General features: G+C 42.4%; 1 protein-coding gene across 1 annotated transcript in view; it reads left to right on the forward strand.

Moving 5' to 3' along the window:
• lama4 (laminin, alpha 4) overlaps positions 1-20,660 on the forward strand; it is a 172,381-nt gene that overhangs the window by 41,871 nt on the left and 109,850 nt on the right. The window contains exons 12-20 of the mRNA XM_067417412.1: positions 4,877-5,041; positions 5,126-5,319; positions 6,801-6,917; positions 7,343-7,491; positions 7,626-7,767; positions 10,058-10,151; positions 10,230-10,346; positions 17,907-18,092; positions 20,307-20,446. Of these exons, the coding sequence (XP_067273513.1) occupies positions 4,877-5,041; positions 5,126-5,319; positions 6,801-6,917; positions 7,343-7,491; positions 7,626-7,767; positions 10,058-10,151; positions 10,230-10,346; positions 17,907-18,092; positions 20,307-20,446 (1,304 nt within the window). The remainder of the gene's footprint in view (positions 1-4,876; positions 5,042-5,125; positions 5,320-6,800; positions 6,918-7,342; positions 7,492-7,625; positions 7,768-10,057; positions 10,152-10,229; positions 10,347-17,906; positions 18,093-20,306; positions 20,447-20,660) is intronic.

Genomic DNA, 20,660 nt, shown 5'->3' on the forward strand with positions numbered 1-20,660 from the left:
AATCCTTTAAGCGTAAGTACGCTTCCGCCAGCAGCTCAAGCTTTGTATCACAGCCTTTTCCTGTCACTTTTTCTAACCCCTTCCCTTGGCCTGCAGCCCCACCATCAAACTCTAGCGCGAGGCTGCCTCCGCTAGCGGTGCAGGCCCAGCTGCTTTTTGTCCTCCTTAGCTTTCCTCTTTCCCCTTTTTTCCCATTCCTCCTTTGTTGGGGACCGACCGAAACGAGAGGTTGCCTCCGCAAGCGGTTTTCGGCCCCTGGTTTCTATCCGCCTAACACTTTTTCCCAAACTAGTGCTCCATTCACTCTGTTTTCTGCAACACAGATGCCTTTCCCGCCGAATGCTACAGCCTTGGAACTGCCCCCTGTCGCCAGCAACATTAGAGCACAGATCCTCACAGAAATTCAGGCTGTTGGCTCCAGAGGCGGACCCATTCCCATTCCCAACCCCAGTACCAAAGTATTGAGAGCTAATATTCCCATAAACCACCCATTGAGACCCCTCATTGACGCTTTTCTCAATTCCATCCTTCAAGCTGTTTCCCCCAGAACCCTCCAACCTAACTGCATGGAAGTGTTTCAAGTCTTTTCACTCCATATACAAGCTGAATTTTCCAGATTATTCTTTGCTTACCATCACTTCATTCATATCTTATTTCAACAGCATCAAGAACCTCCAAGTCAGCTCCATCAAGGGTCATCTAAGCTGAATTCAACAAACTTGTGTTTGGTCTGCCCTCTCCAGAAATAACCAATTCACAAACATCCATGCTCATCAAAGGCATCCAAAAAACTCAACCCACCCACGCAGACAACCAATAACTCTAGACATACTTACCAAATGTATCTCCACCCTCCGCCAAGGCTACCACTCCACCAATACTGCCCGCACTCTGGATGCAATGTTTATATTGGCTTGCTCCGGTTTTCTCAGAAGCTCAGAAATTACCATCACGTCCACCTTCAACCCAAAGCTTCATCCTATAATTTCAGACCTAGCAGTGCTAGATGACGAAACAATCTCTTACTTCATCAAACAAAGCAAGACGGATCAAATGAAAAAAGGGCAATCCATTTACATTTTCAACCTTCCATCACCAATCCAGCCGTATCAATCCATTTTAGCCAACCTACATTTCAGAAGTTTGCAGACTAAACTTTTATCTGAACCACTCTTCACAGACGATGCTAACCGCCCTGTCACACGTTTCTGGTTCCAAAAACACCTCAAGTCTATACTGATTCTATCCGGCATCTCGGCAGACAACTTTTCTAGCCATTCATTCCGCATAGGTGCAGCAACCACAACTGCTCAAAAAGGTCTCTCCCAGCACCAGATCCAAAAACTTGGTCGCTGGTCGTCAGAGGCTTTCAAGAGCTACATCCGCTCCAATCGCTCCCACATCAAAGAAGCCCAACAGACCCTCATCAGCTAAAATTGTTTCAGCTTCAGCTTGTTTCCATACACTCAATCCTACAGGATCACCACATCCACTCCAATTCAACATCACCAAATTCACTAAATGAATCAATAATATTCACTGCCGTAGCAGCATCTCTCCAGTCACTCCCACAGGAACCCACCTCAAATTTTTCACTGCAGCAGTGTTATCTCCTCCGCTCTAATAGAAGCTCAGGATTCTCCATCCAGCTGGCTCTCACTGCCGCAGCAGTGTTATCTCCTCCGCTCTAACAGAAGCTCAAGATTCTCCATCCAGCTGGCTCTCACTGCCACAGCAGTGTTATCTCCTCCGCTCTAACAGAAGCTCAGGATTCTCCATCCAGCTGGCTCTCACTGCCGCAGCAGTGTTATCTCCTCCGCTCTAACAGAAGCTCAGGATTCTCCATCCAGCTGGCTCTCACTGCCGCAGCAGTGTTATCTCCTCCGCTCTAACAGAAGCTCAAGATCCTCCATCCAGCTGGCTGTCACTGCCGCAGCAGTATCTCCCCCGCTCTAACAGAAGCTCAGGATTCTCCATCCAGCTGGGTCTCACTGCCGCAGCAGTGTTATCTCCTCCGCTCTAACAAAAGTTCAGGATTCTCCATCCAGCTGGCTGTCACTGCCGCAGCAGTTATCTCCTCCGCTCTAACAGAAGCTCAGGATTCTCCATCCAGCTGGCTCTCACTGCCGCAGCAGTGTTATCTCCTCCGCTCTAACAAAAGCTCAGGATTCTCCATCCAGCTGGCTCTCACTGCCGCAGCAGTTATCTCCTCTGTTCTAACAGAAGCTCAGTATTCCCCATCCAGCTGGCTTTCACTGCCGCAGCAGTGTTATCTCCTCCGCTCTAACAAAAGTTCAGGATTCTCCATCCAGCCGGCTCTCACTGCCGCAGCAGTGTTATCTCCTCCGCTCTAACAAAAGTTCAGGATTCTCCATCCAGCCGGCTCTCACTGCCGCAGCAGTGTTATCTCCTCCGCTCTAACAAAAGTTCAGAATTCTCCATCCAGCTGGCTCTCACTGCCGCAGCAGTGTTATCTCCTCCGCTCTAACAAAAGCTCTGGATTCTCCATCCAGCTGGCTCTCACTGCCGCAGCAGTATCTCCTCTGCTCTAACAGAAGTTCAGGATTCTCCATCCAGCTGGCTCTCACTGCCGCAGCAGTGTTATCTCCTCCGCTCTAACAAAAGCTCTGGATTCTCCATCCAGCTGGCTCTCACTGCCGCAGCAGTGTTATCTCCTCCGCTCCAATAGAAGCTCATTATTCCCCATCCAGCTGGCTCTCACTGCCGCAGCAGTGTTATCTCCTTCGCTCCAATAGAAGCTCAGTATTCCCCATCCAGCTGGATCTCACTGCCGCAGCAGTGTTATCTCCTTCGCTCCAATAGAAGCTCAGCATTCCCCATCCAGCTGGCTCTCACTGCCGCAGCAGTATCTCCTCCGTTCTTACAGAAGCTAAGCTTTTCCATCCAGCTGGTTTTCACTGCCGCAGCAGTGTTATCTCCTCCACTCCAATAGAAGCTCAGCATTCCCCATCCAGCTGGCTCTCACTGCCGCAGCAGTATCTCCTCCGTTCTAACAGAAGCTAAGCTTTTCCATCCAGCTAGTTCTCACTGCCGCAGCAGTGTTATCTCATTCGCTCCAGCAGAAGCCCAGTTTCTCCAACCGACTTTACTGCAAAACAGTGTCATCTCCTCCGCTCCAACAGAAGCCAGTTCCTCCACCCAAAGGCCTCCACTGCCACAGCAGTGATACCGCCTCAGCTCTCGCAAGAGTTCCGTTTTTTCCATTCAACTTGCTTGTACTGCCGCAGCAGTGATTTCTCCATATTTCCGCAGGAGTGTCAGTTCTACGTCCAACCCGGCTCACTGGTTTCGAAAAACAAGTTAAAATGGCTCGTCTCCACGGCTGCAGCAGTATCGACAACTCTGCTCTCGCAAAGCCCGATACTCCATTGAAACTCGTTTCAATACCACAGCAATGTCGTCATCTCCATTCCCACAGGAGCCCAATCATCCGTGCAAATTGTTCGTTTGGATAGTTGGAAAGCAAGTTGAAACGTCTCGTATCCTCTGCCGCAGCAGTTATAGTCAATTTCGCTCCCGCAGGAGCTCTGATACGTCTTTTCAAAACCTGTTTCACTGTCTCAGCAGTCTCACCTTCTCCACCCCACAGGAGCCCAATTCTCTGTACAACTGGGTCTTCGGATAGTTTGGAAAGCAGATTTAAAAGGGCTCATCTCCACTGCCACAGCAGTATCACCAACCTCACTCCCGCAGGAGTTCTGTTCCTCCATCCAAACTTGTCCCACCCCCACAGCAGTGTCATCTTCTCAACTCCTACAGGAGCCTAATTCTTTGTACAGCCAGCTCATTGGATACGTTTGAAAGTATGCTGAAACAGCTCGTCTCCACTGCCACAGCACTTCTATCTCCTCTCGCCTACACGCAACCACCCCAGCTGACTACCAACGAGGTTCACCTTTCTGATATCACGACCATACAAACCTCAGACAATAATGAACAAGATCTCCCAATCCAGTGACTATCCCCCCCTTCGATTGGCACAGCACCAGTTCATGCTCTGCAACTTTTGGGGGGCATCAACATCATTTACTGGCTGCTGTCCTATGCTAGTAGCAATTTTTTGGGGGAGTACTCTGGGTTCGGGCCAAATACCGAGCTCGGAGCCCTCTCCTCGGACAGCACGCCAAATACGCATACCATTTATTCTATCTGAATTATTTGTAAGTGTGAACTCGTGAAATGATGTTTCTTAAAAAACTAAGTTCGGGAGAAGCACGTTCAAATGATCTACCTAATCATGATGTCATTCCAACCAGCTGTCAACAATCAGTAATCAACATGTCTACCAATCAGCTCAAGTGGAGGATCACATAAATACCCAGTCAACTCACCAACGTTCCTTGACAAAGTTTGCAGCATCCCTCCACCACCCCTTCTACCTCACACGCACCTGGTTAACTTTCCTAACCAGAAATACGGGGGGAGTACTCTGGGTTCGGGCCAAATACCGAGCTCGGAGCCCTCTCCTCGGACAGCACGCCAAATACGCATACCATTTATTCTATCTGAATTATTTGTAAGTGTGAACTCGTGAAATAATAATTTTATGCATGCACACTGGCTCAGGTAAAAATGTTTGAATAACATACTTTTACAGTGAAATAAACATGAGTAGCGCAAGTGGATATAACAAGCAATAGAAAGAATAATCTGTCATTGCATTATTTCACTGAGATGCACAAAAGGGCAATGCTTACAAAAGTACAATTCTTTGTGAATTGCTTACTAATAAAATGGCTGAAATAGAACAATTGAAAGAAAGTATGAGATCCAAAGTGTTCTGAGTATACTCTCTTATCTTGCTTTGATTATACAAACAGTGAACATAATACGTTTGTATGTGCATGTGTTTCAGATATGATTAGAGATTGGGAATTATATGGTGTCCATCAGGAGTTAGATCCTCAGGTAAAGTTGCAGAAAATAGCAGAAGCCGAACGGATCTTAGGCTGGATGAGAAATCTGGACCTTTCTCCCAAAGAGCCGCTTGCTACTGATGAATCCTCTGAGGCCCATGAATGTGAGAATATTTGTATTAGTTTCTAACTGAATTCTGCATGTGTTTGTGCTCTCGTTCAAACTCTACCTTCATGTCTGATTGTAGTGCTCCGGCGTGTGCGCCATTTTGAGAAAACTCTGATGACTACGCAGGGGCGTCTGTTGCCTATGCGGGAAGTGCTGGGTCGATTCACTGCCAGACTCTTTCAAGCTCAGGATCTCCTCAACAAAGCTGAAGATACACTGCAGCAGACATTTGAAAAATATAAGACCAACCAGCACAAACTACAGAGGAGAGAGGTGCCTTCTTACACATTTCCTGTTATGAGAATATACATTTTACAGCTCAAAGTATGCATCAGTTTTGTCGTGGGTGCTTCTGTTTTTCAGGAGTTAAGACCAAGTGTTTAAACTTCCCTGCAAATTATATATATATATATATATATATAAATTAGGGATGCAACAATACAATTAGTCCATGGTTCAATACATACCTCGGTTTTTAACCACAGTTTTTGAGCAAATGGCTGACTTTATTGAATTGGGCTGTGTTTCTTTCCAAATTTGTATGCCCTTCACTCGCTAACTTCCTCTATCTTGTTTACTCGGATATACGTCATTGCTTATGTTGCATGAGTGCTGACTACTGGCGGAACTTGTACACACAAGGTTCAAATTAATTGTGTAATAAAATTACACAAAATAAAAAAAGTTATAAACTTTGTGAACAAAAGGTAGCTACAAGTATTATGCAATTAAACCCGTCAGCTTCCCTGTCAGTACAACTGAGTTATTTTATTTTTCTAAAGCGTGTGGGGAAACAGCAACCTGAATAAATCGGCCACAGGGCTCGCAAAATATCTTTATCAAACAAACACAATGATTTCTCTCTTATCCAACTGATTGGAATATAATTTTTTGTGACTTGGCCCACCTGATCGGTGGATATAACAGCAAACCACACACACACACACACACACACACACACACACACACACACACACACACACACACACACACATTTAACTGTTTATTTAAACTGTTCCAATACATGATTACAAATCACATTTGCAATAATGCTGCTATTTGGAAAACATGACACTCTTTCTGTGATATTGTGAAATATTATAAATAATAGGCAAAAACCCATCTGGGCAAAAAATCCAGTGAATCTTAAACCCTGCAAAAACAGAAACCACAAGTCTTTGTATTAGGTTATGATGTTGAAACATTAAATTTAAAACAGTATTAAAAAATGGCTAGGGGACATTTGTTTCAATAACATGATGTCAAAAAGGGAACAGTGAAATCAGTGAGGGCCTCCCCAGCTGTTGAGAGGGGGGAATGTGTGGCTTAGGGCAAGCTCGCAATATAGGAATACATAGACTACTGCACAAACTACAAGACATGTGGTCAAGAGGTAGTTCAAGATACATCTGAAAGAGAAGTTTTGGCAGTCTGACAGGATTAGTCTGAATCTGTGTTGCCATATACAAACTAGCATGAGTCTTGAGTGCTTAAACAGCTCTTGAAAGGCATTGCAAATACGACATTGCAAATTACTTTTCTTACCCAGAAATGCCTTACGTAATGCCAAACATGCTGTCCAATGAGAATAATGTCCTTGATTTCTAAATATTGCTAAACTAATGTACAGTAAAAGCACAGTTCATAACAAATAGTAAAACTTAAGGGAGATGTCTAAAATTGTGAAATATTTTTGTCATGTAATATTTATTTTGTGATTTAATGTTATAAATATTTTGTTTACTTTAACTCAGGCACAGCAGCAGCGTCTAAAAGACATCTATGACATTGTTAATCAAACTACTGTTACGGCTGGTGTAATCGTCTCTGAGGCAAACCTGACTGTCCTTGAGGTGGAAGATATGATCACGGTAAATTTTCTTTTTATAAACTTAATTTCAGCATATTCTGTAGGCTACTGTAGTCTTGCAACGAAGATATTATTCAAGAGGCCATATCATATTTAACTTTACACTTATATTTTATACTTATAAAGTCTATTGACAATTTTACATGAAATGGGAAAAAAATACTCCCGATTATATATATATATATATATATATATATATATATATATATATATATATATATATATATATATATATATATATATATATATATATATATATATATATATATATATATATATATTAGGAGTATTTTATTTTAAAAGAGTTACCACTTAACATTGATTTTTCACTCATATATATATGTGTGTGAGTGAAAAATCAATGTTAAGTGGTCTCTTTTTTTCCCAGATATATAAATTGTTATTTTATTGCATTTGTGTTTATAGAATGTGAGAGAACAGCATGCAGAAATCGACGGGGCTCGTGTGTCACTGGAGAGAAAGACAGAGAAAATGTCTCAGTCAGACAGAGAACTAGTTCTGAGAGCCGAAGAACATGCTGACGATCTGCAGAGACATGCTGAAGAACTTCAGTAGTGAGTTTCAAACCAGTAATAGCAGATGTTATTTCTATATCAGTATAATATTTGAAATGTACTCTTATTCATGACTGTCACAAAATGGCAAAAGGAACATCATATGACAATCGCTGCTCTTATCTCTCCTTTAGTAATCTGAAAGGAAGTGATGCAAATGGACATGTGCAGAAAGCCCTGAATGCCTTGAATGTATATGACAATATTGTCAAAAATATAGATGATGCTAACATCACTGGCCTCACTGCTCTTAACATCTCCAGCAGGACTCATGGCGTAAGTCAATTAACCTTTATTTTTGATAGCGCTTTATACAATAGAAATAGTTTCAAAGCTACTTCACAATAATAAACAAGAATGCAGCGGAAGCCTATGATGTCTCCACTGGTGCAACCATGAGTATAAAAGGGTATCTGTGAAATATGTCATCCACTTCTTGGCTGAAGAAGACCCAGAATACCGCAGGAATTCTGGAAACATGGCAAAGGGACACATGGTATCATTCCCTATTCTCAGGGCACCATGGATACATGCTTAACCTGAGACGTTCCCTTTCGAAAGAAAACTCATGCAGTGTCCCCTAGGGGTCACTATGACGAATGGAATACACACATTGCCATGCTAAATGGATGAGTGCCCGATTGTGCTGAGCTAAATATAAAAACTTTAGAGAGGTCATAATTTTAAAGGGGCACCAGCAACTGTCATAGACTGGAGTTTCTCAAGAACTGAAGCCTTAAAGGGTTAGTTTAATTCGGATCGCCAATGTCACGTGATTTCAGCAGTTCGGTTTGCATCAAACTGCCAAACTGCCAAACTGCCAAACTGCTGAAATCACGTGACATTGGCGATCCGTATCATTGATCGATTCACTGATTCAATAATCGTTTGATTCTTTTTGGAGGCACATGGAAGAGAAGACAATGCTGAATAAAATTGTAGTTTTTGATATTTTTGGACCAAGATGTATTTTCGATGCTTCAAGAGACTCTAATCAACCAACTGATGTTACATATGGACTACTTTGATTATATTTTGATATTTTTATTAGCTTTCTGGACATGGACAGTAAAGTGGCCATTGACTGCATTATGCTCTGGGACTAAAATATAAAAAATCTTAAACTGTGTTCTGATGATGAACGAAGGTCTTACGGGTGTGGAACGACATAACCCTTTAAAGGCTATGAGCTAACCCTTTAAAGGGTTAGTTTACCCAAAAATGAAATTGATGTCATTAATGACTTACCCTAATGTCGTTCCATACCCGTAAGACCTCCGTTCATCTTCGGAACACAGTTTAAGATATTTTATATTTAGTTTGACAGCGTATCTAAGTGTAGGCACACTGTACTGTCCATGTCCAGAAAGGGAATAAAAACATCATTAATGTAGTCCATGTGACATCAGTTAGAATCTCTTGAAGCATCGAAAATACATTTTGGTCCAAAAATAGCAAAAACTACAACTTTATTCAGCATAGTCTTCTCTTCCGCATTTGTTTTCAAGCCTCAAATAAAGATTCAAATGGTTGTGAATCAGCGTGTTGATTCATGATTTGGATCGCCAATGTCACATGACTTCAGCAGTTTGCCATTTTGACACGCGACCCAAATCATGAATCAATAAGCTGATTCATGACCGTTTGAATCTTTATTTGAGGTCTGAAAACAAACGCCACTTGTTTGAACAAAACAAACTTGTTTGACTCGTCCCTGCTTTGCCTACAACAGCCACGCTCAATCCTGCCTCACCGTAAATGGACTGCATTTATATAGCGCTTTTATCCAAAGCGCTTTACATTTTTGCCTCACATTCACCCATTCATACACCGACGGCGATATTAGCCATGTAATGTGCCATCCAGCTCATCGGGAGCAGCTGGGGTTAGGTGTCTTGCTCATGGACACTTCGACACTTGGTCAGGTGGAACCAGGGATTGAACCACCAACCTTCTGGTTTGTAGACAACCTACATGAACCACTGAGCCACTGCCACCCCGGTCCCATAATGGTGGCTGTGAGGCGGGATTGAGTGATTGAGGTGGGATTGACAAAACGCAGAGTGCAAATGCTCAATTCTTATCCCTCAGGAGATAGTCAATCCTAGGTGGAGCAATTACTGCAACCACATCACAAAAAAGCACACATTTAACTCCCTCGAGAGCCAAGCACACTAATTCAAGCTTCAGATTCTATCACTCAAAATAATCATTAAAAAAAAACAAAAAAAAACACGCTTGTGGAACCACTAACTACTATTCCTCAGGAGATAGCAGAAAGGAATAAAAGCTCCTTACCTGTCTCTTGTAGAAAAAGAAAAAAAATGTTGGTATTGTCAGGATGTTCAGATACTGAATGATTACCATATTATATTTGCATGGTACTTTAAAGCATCGTTCAAAATATCATGGTAGTGTTGTTTTATGTATGTCTATCATTCAAAAGTCTGGTATACATGAAGAAGAGCCAATTTCTTTCAAAAACAACAAAAACGTTGTATTGATTCTAATCCTTTGAATGGTAATGTATGTGGTTACTTTATGTGTCCCCTGATGTTTCTCACAGGATATTGATGGATTAAACTCTCAGCTGAATCTCATGAGCTCTCAGAGTAACAATGTGTTTACAGAGGCCTCAGCTCTGTTATCTCAGCAGACAGGTAAAGTAGAGGGAGTGTTTTTTCATTCTTTTCCTAATTTTGTGTCCTAATTAAGTCCAATGTATTTTATTTTTGCAGAAATTGAATCCACAGTCCTTGACAATAAGAAATACATCGAAGAGACCAGTGAGATGATGGATAGCTCCTCTAAAAAAATAGCTAAGATCATCAGTGACATCAATGCAATTCATAAAGGCAAGAATAAATTGCACATTGACATTTTTTAAGGTTGTACTACTATTTTTGCCTGTTCTGGTTTTGTATGTTGTGTTTCGAGCTCTGCCAAGTATGATTTAGATTTCTTTCATTTATAATTTTCTCTTTATTTCTGTTTATTATGTATTCTGTATACTTCAGATGGCATCTCTTAGAAGTAAATAAGTTAGAGTCAAAAGGTTGCCACCTTGGTATAACAGTAATTCTCACAGCCATTTAGAGATCTGCTAAGCAAAAGGAGATGGGAAAAATCTAAACTGGAAGGGTTTTATATTCCTTGGAATGACTGTTTCCTCTTTAGGCATGACCTAAAACTTAGCCCCAGGGTATTTGTAACTTGCTTTTGCAAAATCTTGTATTTTGCTTGTTCACTCTAGGTAGACTAAAGTTTTCCATAGCAAACCAAAATATCCCCTTTTCTTTACCTCACGAAAACATAGCCCAAGGTAAGCAGGTAATTAAAAACAACTTACATTTTGACTGTATCATGATTCACAACACTTACCAATTTTCCTTTTACTTGTGTATCGGCGTATGTGGGCGGGAGGATGCATAGCGAGCTCAAACTAAACTAAAGTTGCCGATGCGCGTTTTTCCACCTCCAAAAAGAAAGGAGGAAGGACGAGTGCTATTCATTATTCGTCTTCTTATTTAGCTAAATGCCAGGTATGATGTTGCCAGGATTTTTCCTTGCTTTACCCGAGGCAAAACGCCTTATAATGACTTTGAAACAGAATAGAATTATAAACTATTTTCCCATTATATGTGTCTGTGGAAAAATTAGTAGGTTTTTGTGTCAGTACATGTTTATTTTAATGCAAACAATGCACAATTTCACTCAGACTCGGTCGAGAAACGTTCACCTCACTGCTCTTATACGCACCACTCCTGGAGCGGTTCGCTGGACCACGTCCGCATGCAGTGTGAAAGCTGTAATCCGTTAACATGGATACGTAAAGAAGAAGAAAAACGCAACGCATACGCACGGCAAATGGAGTAGGCTATGTGTGAAATGGGCGTCACTTGCAGCAGCGCTCCGGTCTGTAATTAATGTTCTAAAAGCTGCCACAGTTGCAAAGATACCTCTGTACAACTTCCGATTTTTTAGCTATTTTTGGTAGCTCTATCTATCTATCTATCTATCTATCTATCTATCTATCTATCTATCTATCTATCTATCTATCTATCTATCTATCTATCTATCTATCTATCTATCTATCTATCTATCTATCTATCTATCTATCTATCTATCTATCTATCTATCTATCTATCTATCTATCTATCTATCTATCTATCTATCTATCTATCTATCTATCTATCTATCTATCTATCTATCTATCTATCTATCTATCTATCTATCTATCTATCTATCTATCTATCTATCTATCTATCTATCTATCTATCTATCTATCTATCTATCTATCTATCTATCTATCTATCTATCTATCTATCTATCTATCTATCTATCTATCTATCTATCTATCTATCTATCTATCTATCTATCTATCTATCTATCTATCTATCTATCTATCTATCTATCTATCTATCTATCTATCTATCTATCTATCTATCTATCTATCTATCTATCTATCTATCTATCTATCTATCTATCTATCTATCTATCTATCTATCTATCTATCTATCTATCTATCTATCTATCTATCTATCTATCTATCTATCTATCTATCTATCTATCTATCTATCTATCTATCTATCTATCTATCTATCTATCTATCTATCTATCTATCTATCTATCTATCTATCTATCTATCTATCTATCTATCTATCTATCTATCTATCTATCTATCTATCTATCTATCTATCTATCTATCTATCTATCTATCTATCTATCTATCTATCTATCTATCTATCTATCTATCTATCTATCTATCTATCTATCTATCTATCTATCTATCTATCTATCTATCTATCTATCTATCTATCTATCTATCTATCTATCTATCTATCTATCTATCTATCTATCTATCTATCTATCTATCTATCTATCTATCTATCTATCTATCTATCTATCTATCTATCTATCTATCTATCTATCTATCTATCTATCTATCTATCTATCTATCTATCTATCTATCTATCTATCTATCTATCTATCTATCTATCTGCCACTGTTGCCACATTTAAAGTTGAAGTTTCCAAGCGAGCATGCTGTTCCTTCCCATAGGGGACCAGCTGTTACTTTTGGGACTATAGCTGAGGATATGATTTTGATTGCTGCATCGGGGGCCGAGTTAATGTCCTGGCTGCGTTGCCCCCTTCGGATCTGGTAGTGTTGCCCAAGTCTGATCCAGAGCTCACAACTATGCTTTCCCGGGCTGCTGCAAGTGTCTGGCTTGAGTAGAATGCTTCCACTTGGGGCGGCCTGTGCTGGTTCTCAGCACCCTGCTCCGGAGCCTTTCTTCCTGGAAGTGCATCAGGAGATCAAAAATCATGGACAGCGCCATACAACACTAGATGGTGCCTCAATGGCAGCATGGCTAAGGGGTACATGGAGATCCCCCCGGGAGAGTGATCTGTGGCAATACAGCTGTGTCCCAAGACTGCTACCACTTGGTGGGGTAATCCCTTGGTGGGGTAATCCCTCGGACGTGTAAGTTCTTGTCCAATCTCACTCCTGTGGAGAAGCTGCATTGACTCTGCATGACACTCCTGCAGGTCTACCAGGCCAAAGCGCTAAAGGAATTGCACATGGGTAGTTCTGACTCAGGAGTTATGCAGGACCTGCATATGACAACGGAACCCGCTCTCTGGGTGGCGAAAAAATTACTGCACGCTCCCTGGGTCAGGATATGTCCACACTAGTGGTCCAGGAATGGCACCTGTGGCTGAACCTGGCAGACATGCTCGAGCCCCACAAAGTTTGGTTCCTCAACGCTCCTGTCTGTCAGGCCGGCCTCTTCGGTGATGCCATCAAGAGGCCCAGAAGCAGACTAAGGCGATTAAAAACATCCTGCCCCGACGACCAGCAGCTGCCTCCACCCAGTTGTCGGCCGCAGTGCCTCTGCCTGCTTGATGTCCTTGGAACCAAACTTTAAGTGTGGCGCACAACCCGCTCAGGATCCCGCAAAGTCTGCCGCCAAGCATAAGGGCAAACATGTGTGGCTTAAGGACACCACCAGGCCTTCTCACCCACACTCTGCTCCACCCTGGAAAACTCAGGTAACACTCTGGGCAGCCTCTGGGCCTCCCGAGTCGGGTCTGTGTATTCCACCTCAATGGGGTCTGGGACCCAGGGTCTGTGGTCTTGTTGGTCCTGCTTGTCCGGTCTCTGGGGGATTGGCAAACACTCCCCAGGCTGTCTCACTGGCTCATCCATACCATCAGACTCGGCTACGTAATTCAGTTCTCCCACCAGCTTCCCAGGTACAAGGGCATCCACTTTGAAGCAGCGCTGCTCATGTCTTGCGGTCAGAGATTGATGTCCTACTGGTGAAGGACGAGGTCCTCCAGCCAATATGAGGTCAGGATTCTACAGCCCCTACATCATTGTGCCTAAGAAAGGTTGGATTACGGCCAATCTTGGACCTGTGTGTCCTGAATCAGGCCCTGCACAAGTTCCTGTTGAAGATGCTAACGCAGAAATGCATTTTCGAATGCATCCATCTTCTAAATTGTATCGCAGCAATCAACCTGAAGGACACGTACATTCATGTCTCAATTCTCCATCAACATAGACCGTTCCTACACTTTATGTTCGAGGGGAGGGCATATCAGTACAAAGTCCTGCCCTTTGGGCTTTCCCTGTTGCCTTTGATCTTCATGAAAGTCACAGAGGCAGCCATTGTTCCGCTCACAGAACACAGCGTTTGCATTCTCAACTATCTCGATGACTGGCTTATACTGGCTCAGTCTTGGGATCAGTTGTGAGAACACAGGGACATGGTGCTTAGTCACCTCAGCCTTTTGGGCCTTTGAGTTAAGTGAGAGAAGAGCAAACTCTGTCCCATACAAAGGAGCTTTTATCTCAGTATGGAGCTGGATTCAGTCAGCCTGACTGCACACCTCACAGAAGAGAGAGTCTGGTCATTGTTGAACTGCTTGAATACCTTCAATGGCAGGACGTTCAATAGAAATTGCGTACATCAACCGACAGGGTGGTCTGCGCTCCCACGACATGTTGCAACTCGCCTGCTATCTCTTCCTTTGGAGTTAGAAGCATCTGAGGTTGCTTCAGGCCATTCACTTCCCTGGTCAATCAATCAATCAATCAACTTTATTTATATAGCACTTTTACAATCACAAATGTGTCAAAGCAGCTTCACAGTGTCAAACAGGATAATATTGCAACAAAATTAGATTTGGCTGTACAGTCGTACTGGAGAAAACAGTGATGTTATCAGCTTATTTTAATTTATCATATAGCGACAATGTTGGCATATTAGTATTATAGTTTATAGAATTAAATAAAACCTAATTCATAAATTTTATTTGTATAATTAGTTGAGTAACTTTAATCATAATTTTAGTGTCCCCAACTGAGCAAGCCAAGCCAAAGGCGACAGTGGCAAGGAACCAAAACTCCATCAGGGCATGATGGAGAAAAATAAACCTTGGGAGAAACCAGACTCAGTCGGGGTGCCAGTTCTCCTCTGGCCTATTAACACACCGTGTATGATTATTATTCTGGCAACCTTTCAGGTCAGAAATCATATTAGATGGAATATTCAAAATGGAATATTCAAAATTTCAGGGTATCCCGGAAGAGACGGGTTTATTTAGGATAGGGTGTCGATTACACAAGAGTAAGAATACATGAAAGATCGGAATTATTGTGCCTGAGACAGGTTTTTTGAGCATGACAGTGCGCTCAATCGGACAGCCGACAAGCTCTCACGACAGTCAACACCTCTGGGAGAGTGGCGACTCCTTCCCCAAGTGGTCCAGCTCCTTCCCCAGGTGGTCCAGCGACTCCTTCCCCATGGGACATCTTCTGAGCCACACATGTAGACCTGTTGTACTATTCGCTGACCGGGGGAACCCTTGTCATGGCTGGACCTGGACCTGTGGTTCACAGGCTGTGGCAGACACCATAACTTCTGCTAGAGCTTCCTCTATGAGGCGCTTCAATGCATTGAAGTGGAAACTGTTTGTTGAATGGTGTTCTTCCCACAGGGAAGACCCCTGAAGGTGTTCCTTATTTAAACTCGTACCCTCTTGAGACAAAGCTCTGGTGCTTGGGGGACTTCAGAGTCCTCCCTTTGAGCCTTTGCAGTCCATAGAGCTAAAAATCCTGACCATGAAGACAGGGCTCCTGACTGCATTGACCTATATCAAGAGGGTAGGATGACACTTTCGGTCAGCAAATCGTGCCTAGAATTCAGGCCAGCTAATTCTCACGTCATCCTGAGACCCTGGCCTGGATATGTGCCTACGGTTCCCACCACTCCCTTCAGGGACCAGGTGGTGTACATATATTCTGTAGGACCTCAGAGAAGCTCTTTGTCTGTTATGGAGGCTAGCAGAAGGAAAAGGCTGTCTCCAAGCAGAGGTTAGCCCACAGGACAGTGGATGCTATTGTCTTGGTGTACCAGTTCCAAGACGTACCTTGCCATTCGGGTTACGAGCACACTCAACTAAGTTTAGCTTCCTCCTGGGTGTTGGCTCAAGGGACCTCATTGACAAATATATGTAGAGCTGCCGGCTGGACGTTCCTCGGAAATTTTTAACCCTGTTGAGTATCACCAGAAACCTCCATCACCCCGCACTATTATTAGGTTGAAACCACCCCAAAGACTGCCATATGTTGTACTACCCTGCTAGGTTAGTCCTTATGTGCAACTCCCACCTCTCCTTCCATTCAAGGGGGTGGCTCCACAGCATCTCCCGAGACATCTCCCATGACTTCCTGCCCCAACAAGGGGGCAGTTCAGCAAGCTTAAGCAGTGAAGGGCTAGCATCCCTGGCGTGTTAGTAGGATACCAAATTCGTTGGTCAGTTCCGACGTGCGTCAAATGTGACCAACTGAAAGGGAAAGTCTTGATTATGTAAACCTCGTTCCCTGAAGGAGGGAATGGAGATAAACATCCTGTTGTGGTGCTTTCACTGAAGGACCAAGTTCAGCTCCTCTACAGTAAAGCAAAGATGCAGTATTCCACTTCCTTATTTATACCTGTGCTGCGAGGTGGAACGTGGAATGCGTGAACCGCATACCAATGTTTATTGGCTTGTTTTAAGGGGGGAGGGGGAGGGGGTGAAATGCTGTTTCATGCATACTGAGCTTTTTACACTGTTAAAGACTTGGATTCCCATCCTAAACATAGACAAAGTTTCAAAAACTAATGTTGGACGTTTGATGGAGTATTTCTTTGTCAAAAATACTCCTTCCGGTTAATCACAAGTTTCAGAGAGTTTTTTTCGAGTATGGTTTGGTTTGACGTTAATAGAATGGAAGGTCCTTGTATGGGCCGTACGGGCTCTTCTCCTGGTAGGGTGCGCACGCGTGTGACTAGAGCGAGAGAGGAAATGTACGCCCATAAACACTGCTCAGCTGCAGATCCAGTCGTCCGTGAACACTTATGTCGGTTATAGTCCGCGCCGCGCTCCACTTCATTCCTCCACTTTGACATCAAGCGACTTCAACGCTTCAGCACAGCTGAAGGCAGCACTGCATTTGAACCGATTTGAACGCAGAAATGACGGAAAGCTTCAGTACATTATCGCTTCAGTCGCATCGCAAAGTGGATCTCCACAGAAGTGTGTTTTTGACGGAGCTGTCCCAGCGATAACGGTTTGGTCCTGCTTTGGAAGCAGCCGGTGAGTAAAACTGCTTCAAATGTCTATGCTGTTGCTTATCGTCGCGTGAGTAAACATCAGTAAACGACACGATCGCGTGCTTTGTCATTCAAATGCGCTAACGGACTCTATTGTTGTTCTATATATAACGTTACACTAGTCTGACATGCAAAACCGTTTTGCTTGCTACTGCTAAGGTTTAGTCGCATACAATAGTCCATAAACCGAATCATGTCCTCATAAACTGCGAGTAAAGACATACAAATGTTGACAGGCCACTAAATACAGTACATACCACAGAGACGGACGTCCTGATGTTGCTGTTTCTCCTGTTCAATTTATTTCAGCCTCCGATTCTGGATCATATATCTATTAGCTCAGAGCGATAGCATGGGTTTCTCCACGCTTGAGGACGTCATCGCTTTGCGCGCTCGTCATTCTTTAGCTCCGCCCACACGATACGCCTCTAGGTGCTCGTTTTTTTCCAGAAAGACTCGGTACAGCCCATATTTCTTTTATAAATATAATAAAACTAAAGACTTTTCGGAGATATGAAGGATGCAATACTACTCTATAGGTACTCAAGATTGACATGAGATTGACTGAAACTGAGTGTTTCACCCCCCCCCCCCCATTAAACACCCAAAATAGATTGGTCTCTGAAAATGATCCCCAATTCATTGTTGGTATTTATACTGTATTGCATGTAGAGTATGTGCATGTTTGAAGGTTATTTTATAATACATGCTTGCCAATAAGTTTATTTTTTGTGTGTTTCTATGCCAGATCGGACTCCGAAACGTCTGCAGTTCACTCAGGAAGTGGCTGAGGGCACTCTGAACCGCTCTGCTGAAGTGCTGCAGATAGTGACACCCATTTTAAAAAGGGTGGAGGAGTGGGATGGCAACATGAAAAATGAGGCATATTCTGCCACAGCATTTGACCGCACTGTTCTGTCTGCCGGCGAGGCAGGTATGTTAGCACTGGCCACTTCTATCAATAGAGAAAAATTATATTTATAAAATGTCTATATATAGAAGTTATACATCCATTTACAGTGTCAGGGCTTGGACTATATTTTTTATATACTCAACTTGTCTAGAAAAGTAATAGATTGCTTTATGCAAATGCTTTGTTGGTTATGACATGCAGCTTTGGTGGTTAAGTCCAATGTTGCCGTATTTAATGACAGCATGTGAGCATAGACTTTGTGAGGTTTTTATTAAACGAAAGCATGTCCATTGCTGGATTCATGCTGTATGCATTGTCATAAAATGATGCAAAAACACCCAATAATGGCTAGTCTCTTCTTCTACGGCCAGCTACCCCAAACAGTCATAGCTTAGCTAAATTTTTTTGCATGTGGATTTGAAGGTAGCATGCAAATAATCAAATTAGAGAAACAGCTACTTTAGATTATGTAAGTCAAATAACTGCATCTACAATACAATTATTGCTAGGCATAACATTGAATCGTAATAAATTGTACTTTTTTTTCCCTGAAGTTTTTTTTGTCATGAAATCTACAATGTTGAAATCTACAATGATATTGATAACATCACTACAGCTCTTTTCTGACTCATCAAACTGACCATGTTACAACACTTGCTGGTCTCCATCCCCTAATATAAAGAATCTATGGTCTGATGAGTCTTGATTTCTGTTGAGACATTCAGATGGTAGAGTCAGAATTTGGCGTAAACAGAATGAGAACATGGATCCACCATGCCTTTTTACCACTGCACAGGCTGGTGGTGGTGTAATGGTGTGGGGGATGTTTTCTTGGCACACTTTAGGCCCCTTAGTGCCAATTGGGCATCGTTTAAATGCCACGACCTACATGAGCCTTGTTTCTGACCATGTCCATCCCTTTATGACCACCATGCACCATCCTCTGATGGCTACTTCCAAGAGGATAATGCACCATGTCACAAAGCTTGAATCATTTCAAATTTCATGATCTTTGGGATGTGGTGGAACGGGAGCTTTGTGCCCTGGATGTGCATCCCACAAATCTCCATCAACTGCAAGATGCTATCCTATCAATATGAGCCAACATTTCTAAAGAATGCTTTCAGCACCTTGTTGAATCAATGTCACGTTGAATTAAGGCAGTTCTAAGGGTGCAAGGGGGTCAAACACAGCATTAGTATGGTGTTCCTAATAATCCTTTAGGTGTGTGTGTGTGTGTGTGTGTGTGTGTTTGTGTGTGTGTGTGTGTGTGTACATATATATATATATATATATATATATATATATATATATATATATATATATATATATATATATATATATATATATATATATATATATATATATATATATATATATATATATTTATTTGTCAGGTTTCCCCCATGCCATCAATGTCAAAATTGTGGCCAGTGAAAATGCTGAGGGGCTAGTAACCTTGGAAATCACAAGCCACAATGGCTGTTGAGCAAAAACGTAAATACCAAACATAACCAGCAGCCCATATCACCCTGTAGCCCAAGACTGGTTTCCCACTAAAGGCTAAGCAGGGCTGAGCCTGGTCAGTACCTGGATGGGAGACCAACTAGGAAAACTAGGTTGCTGCTGGTAGAGGTGTTAGTGAGGCCAGCAGGGTCACCCTGTGATCTATGTGGGTTCTAACACCCCAGTATAGCGATACTGTACTGTCAAAGAGCACCGTCTTTCGGATGAGACGTTAAACCGAGGTCCTGACTCTCTGTGGTCGTTAAAAATCCCAGAATGTCCTTCAATAAAGAGTAGAGTATTGTCCTCCGATAAAGAGTAGAGCATTCCATGACCAGAAAGGTTATGCCTTAGAAAGCAACTGTCTACATAGCAGAGGACAACACGGCAGTTCTTTGGAACCCAGATATTATGTTTTTTTTTGGGGGGGAATATTTTTTTTTTTTAATTTGTGCAGGATTATGATGATTGTTGATGATGTATTTGTATCTCTCTCTCTCTCTCTCTCTCTCTCTCTCTCTCTCTCTCTCTCTCTCTCTCTCTCTCTCTCTCTCTCTCTCTCTCTCTCTCTCTCTCTCTCTCTCTCTCTCTCTCTCTCTCTCTCTCTCTCTCTCTCTCTCTCTCTCTCTCTCTCTCTCTCTCTCTCTCTCTCTCTCTCTCTCTCTCTCTCTCTCTCTCTCTCTCTCTCTCTCTCTCTCTCTCTCATTCTGTGAACTTGTATGTGTTTAGTTGAGAACCTGTCAGAGATCATGCCAGAGTTACTCAATAAACTGCGTGTGGTTGAAGAGAAAAAACCTGTAAATAATGTCTCCACAAACATCATGAAAATCAGAGAACTCATCGCACAGGCCCGCAGCGTCGCAAAGAAGGTACAGCAGGCAATACAAATTAACATCATTTTGACTGACCCACTTGTAGAGCACAATATATAGTCCCATTCAAAATCTCAATTCAAAATGAAGAACAACCCATAATGCAGAGATGAGATTAAGGACCAATTAAAATAAAGCTCTGACTATAGAAACAGGAACTGAGGCATGAAGGGTTATCATGTTCAAAGACAAAAAGGCCACATGCACAGCT

The sequence above is a fragment of the Pseudorasbora parva genome, chromosome 15 (assembly GCF_024679245.1).
Source record: "Pseudorasbora parva isolate DD20220531a chromosome 15, ASM2467924v1, whole genome shotgun sequence".
NCBI classification, from domain to species: Eukaryota; Metazoa; Chordata; class Actinopteri; order Cypriniformes; family Gobionidae; genus Pseudorasbora; species Pseudorasbora parva.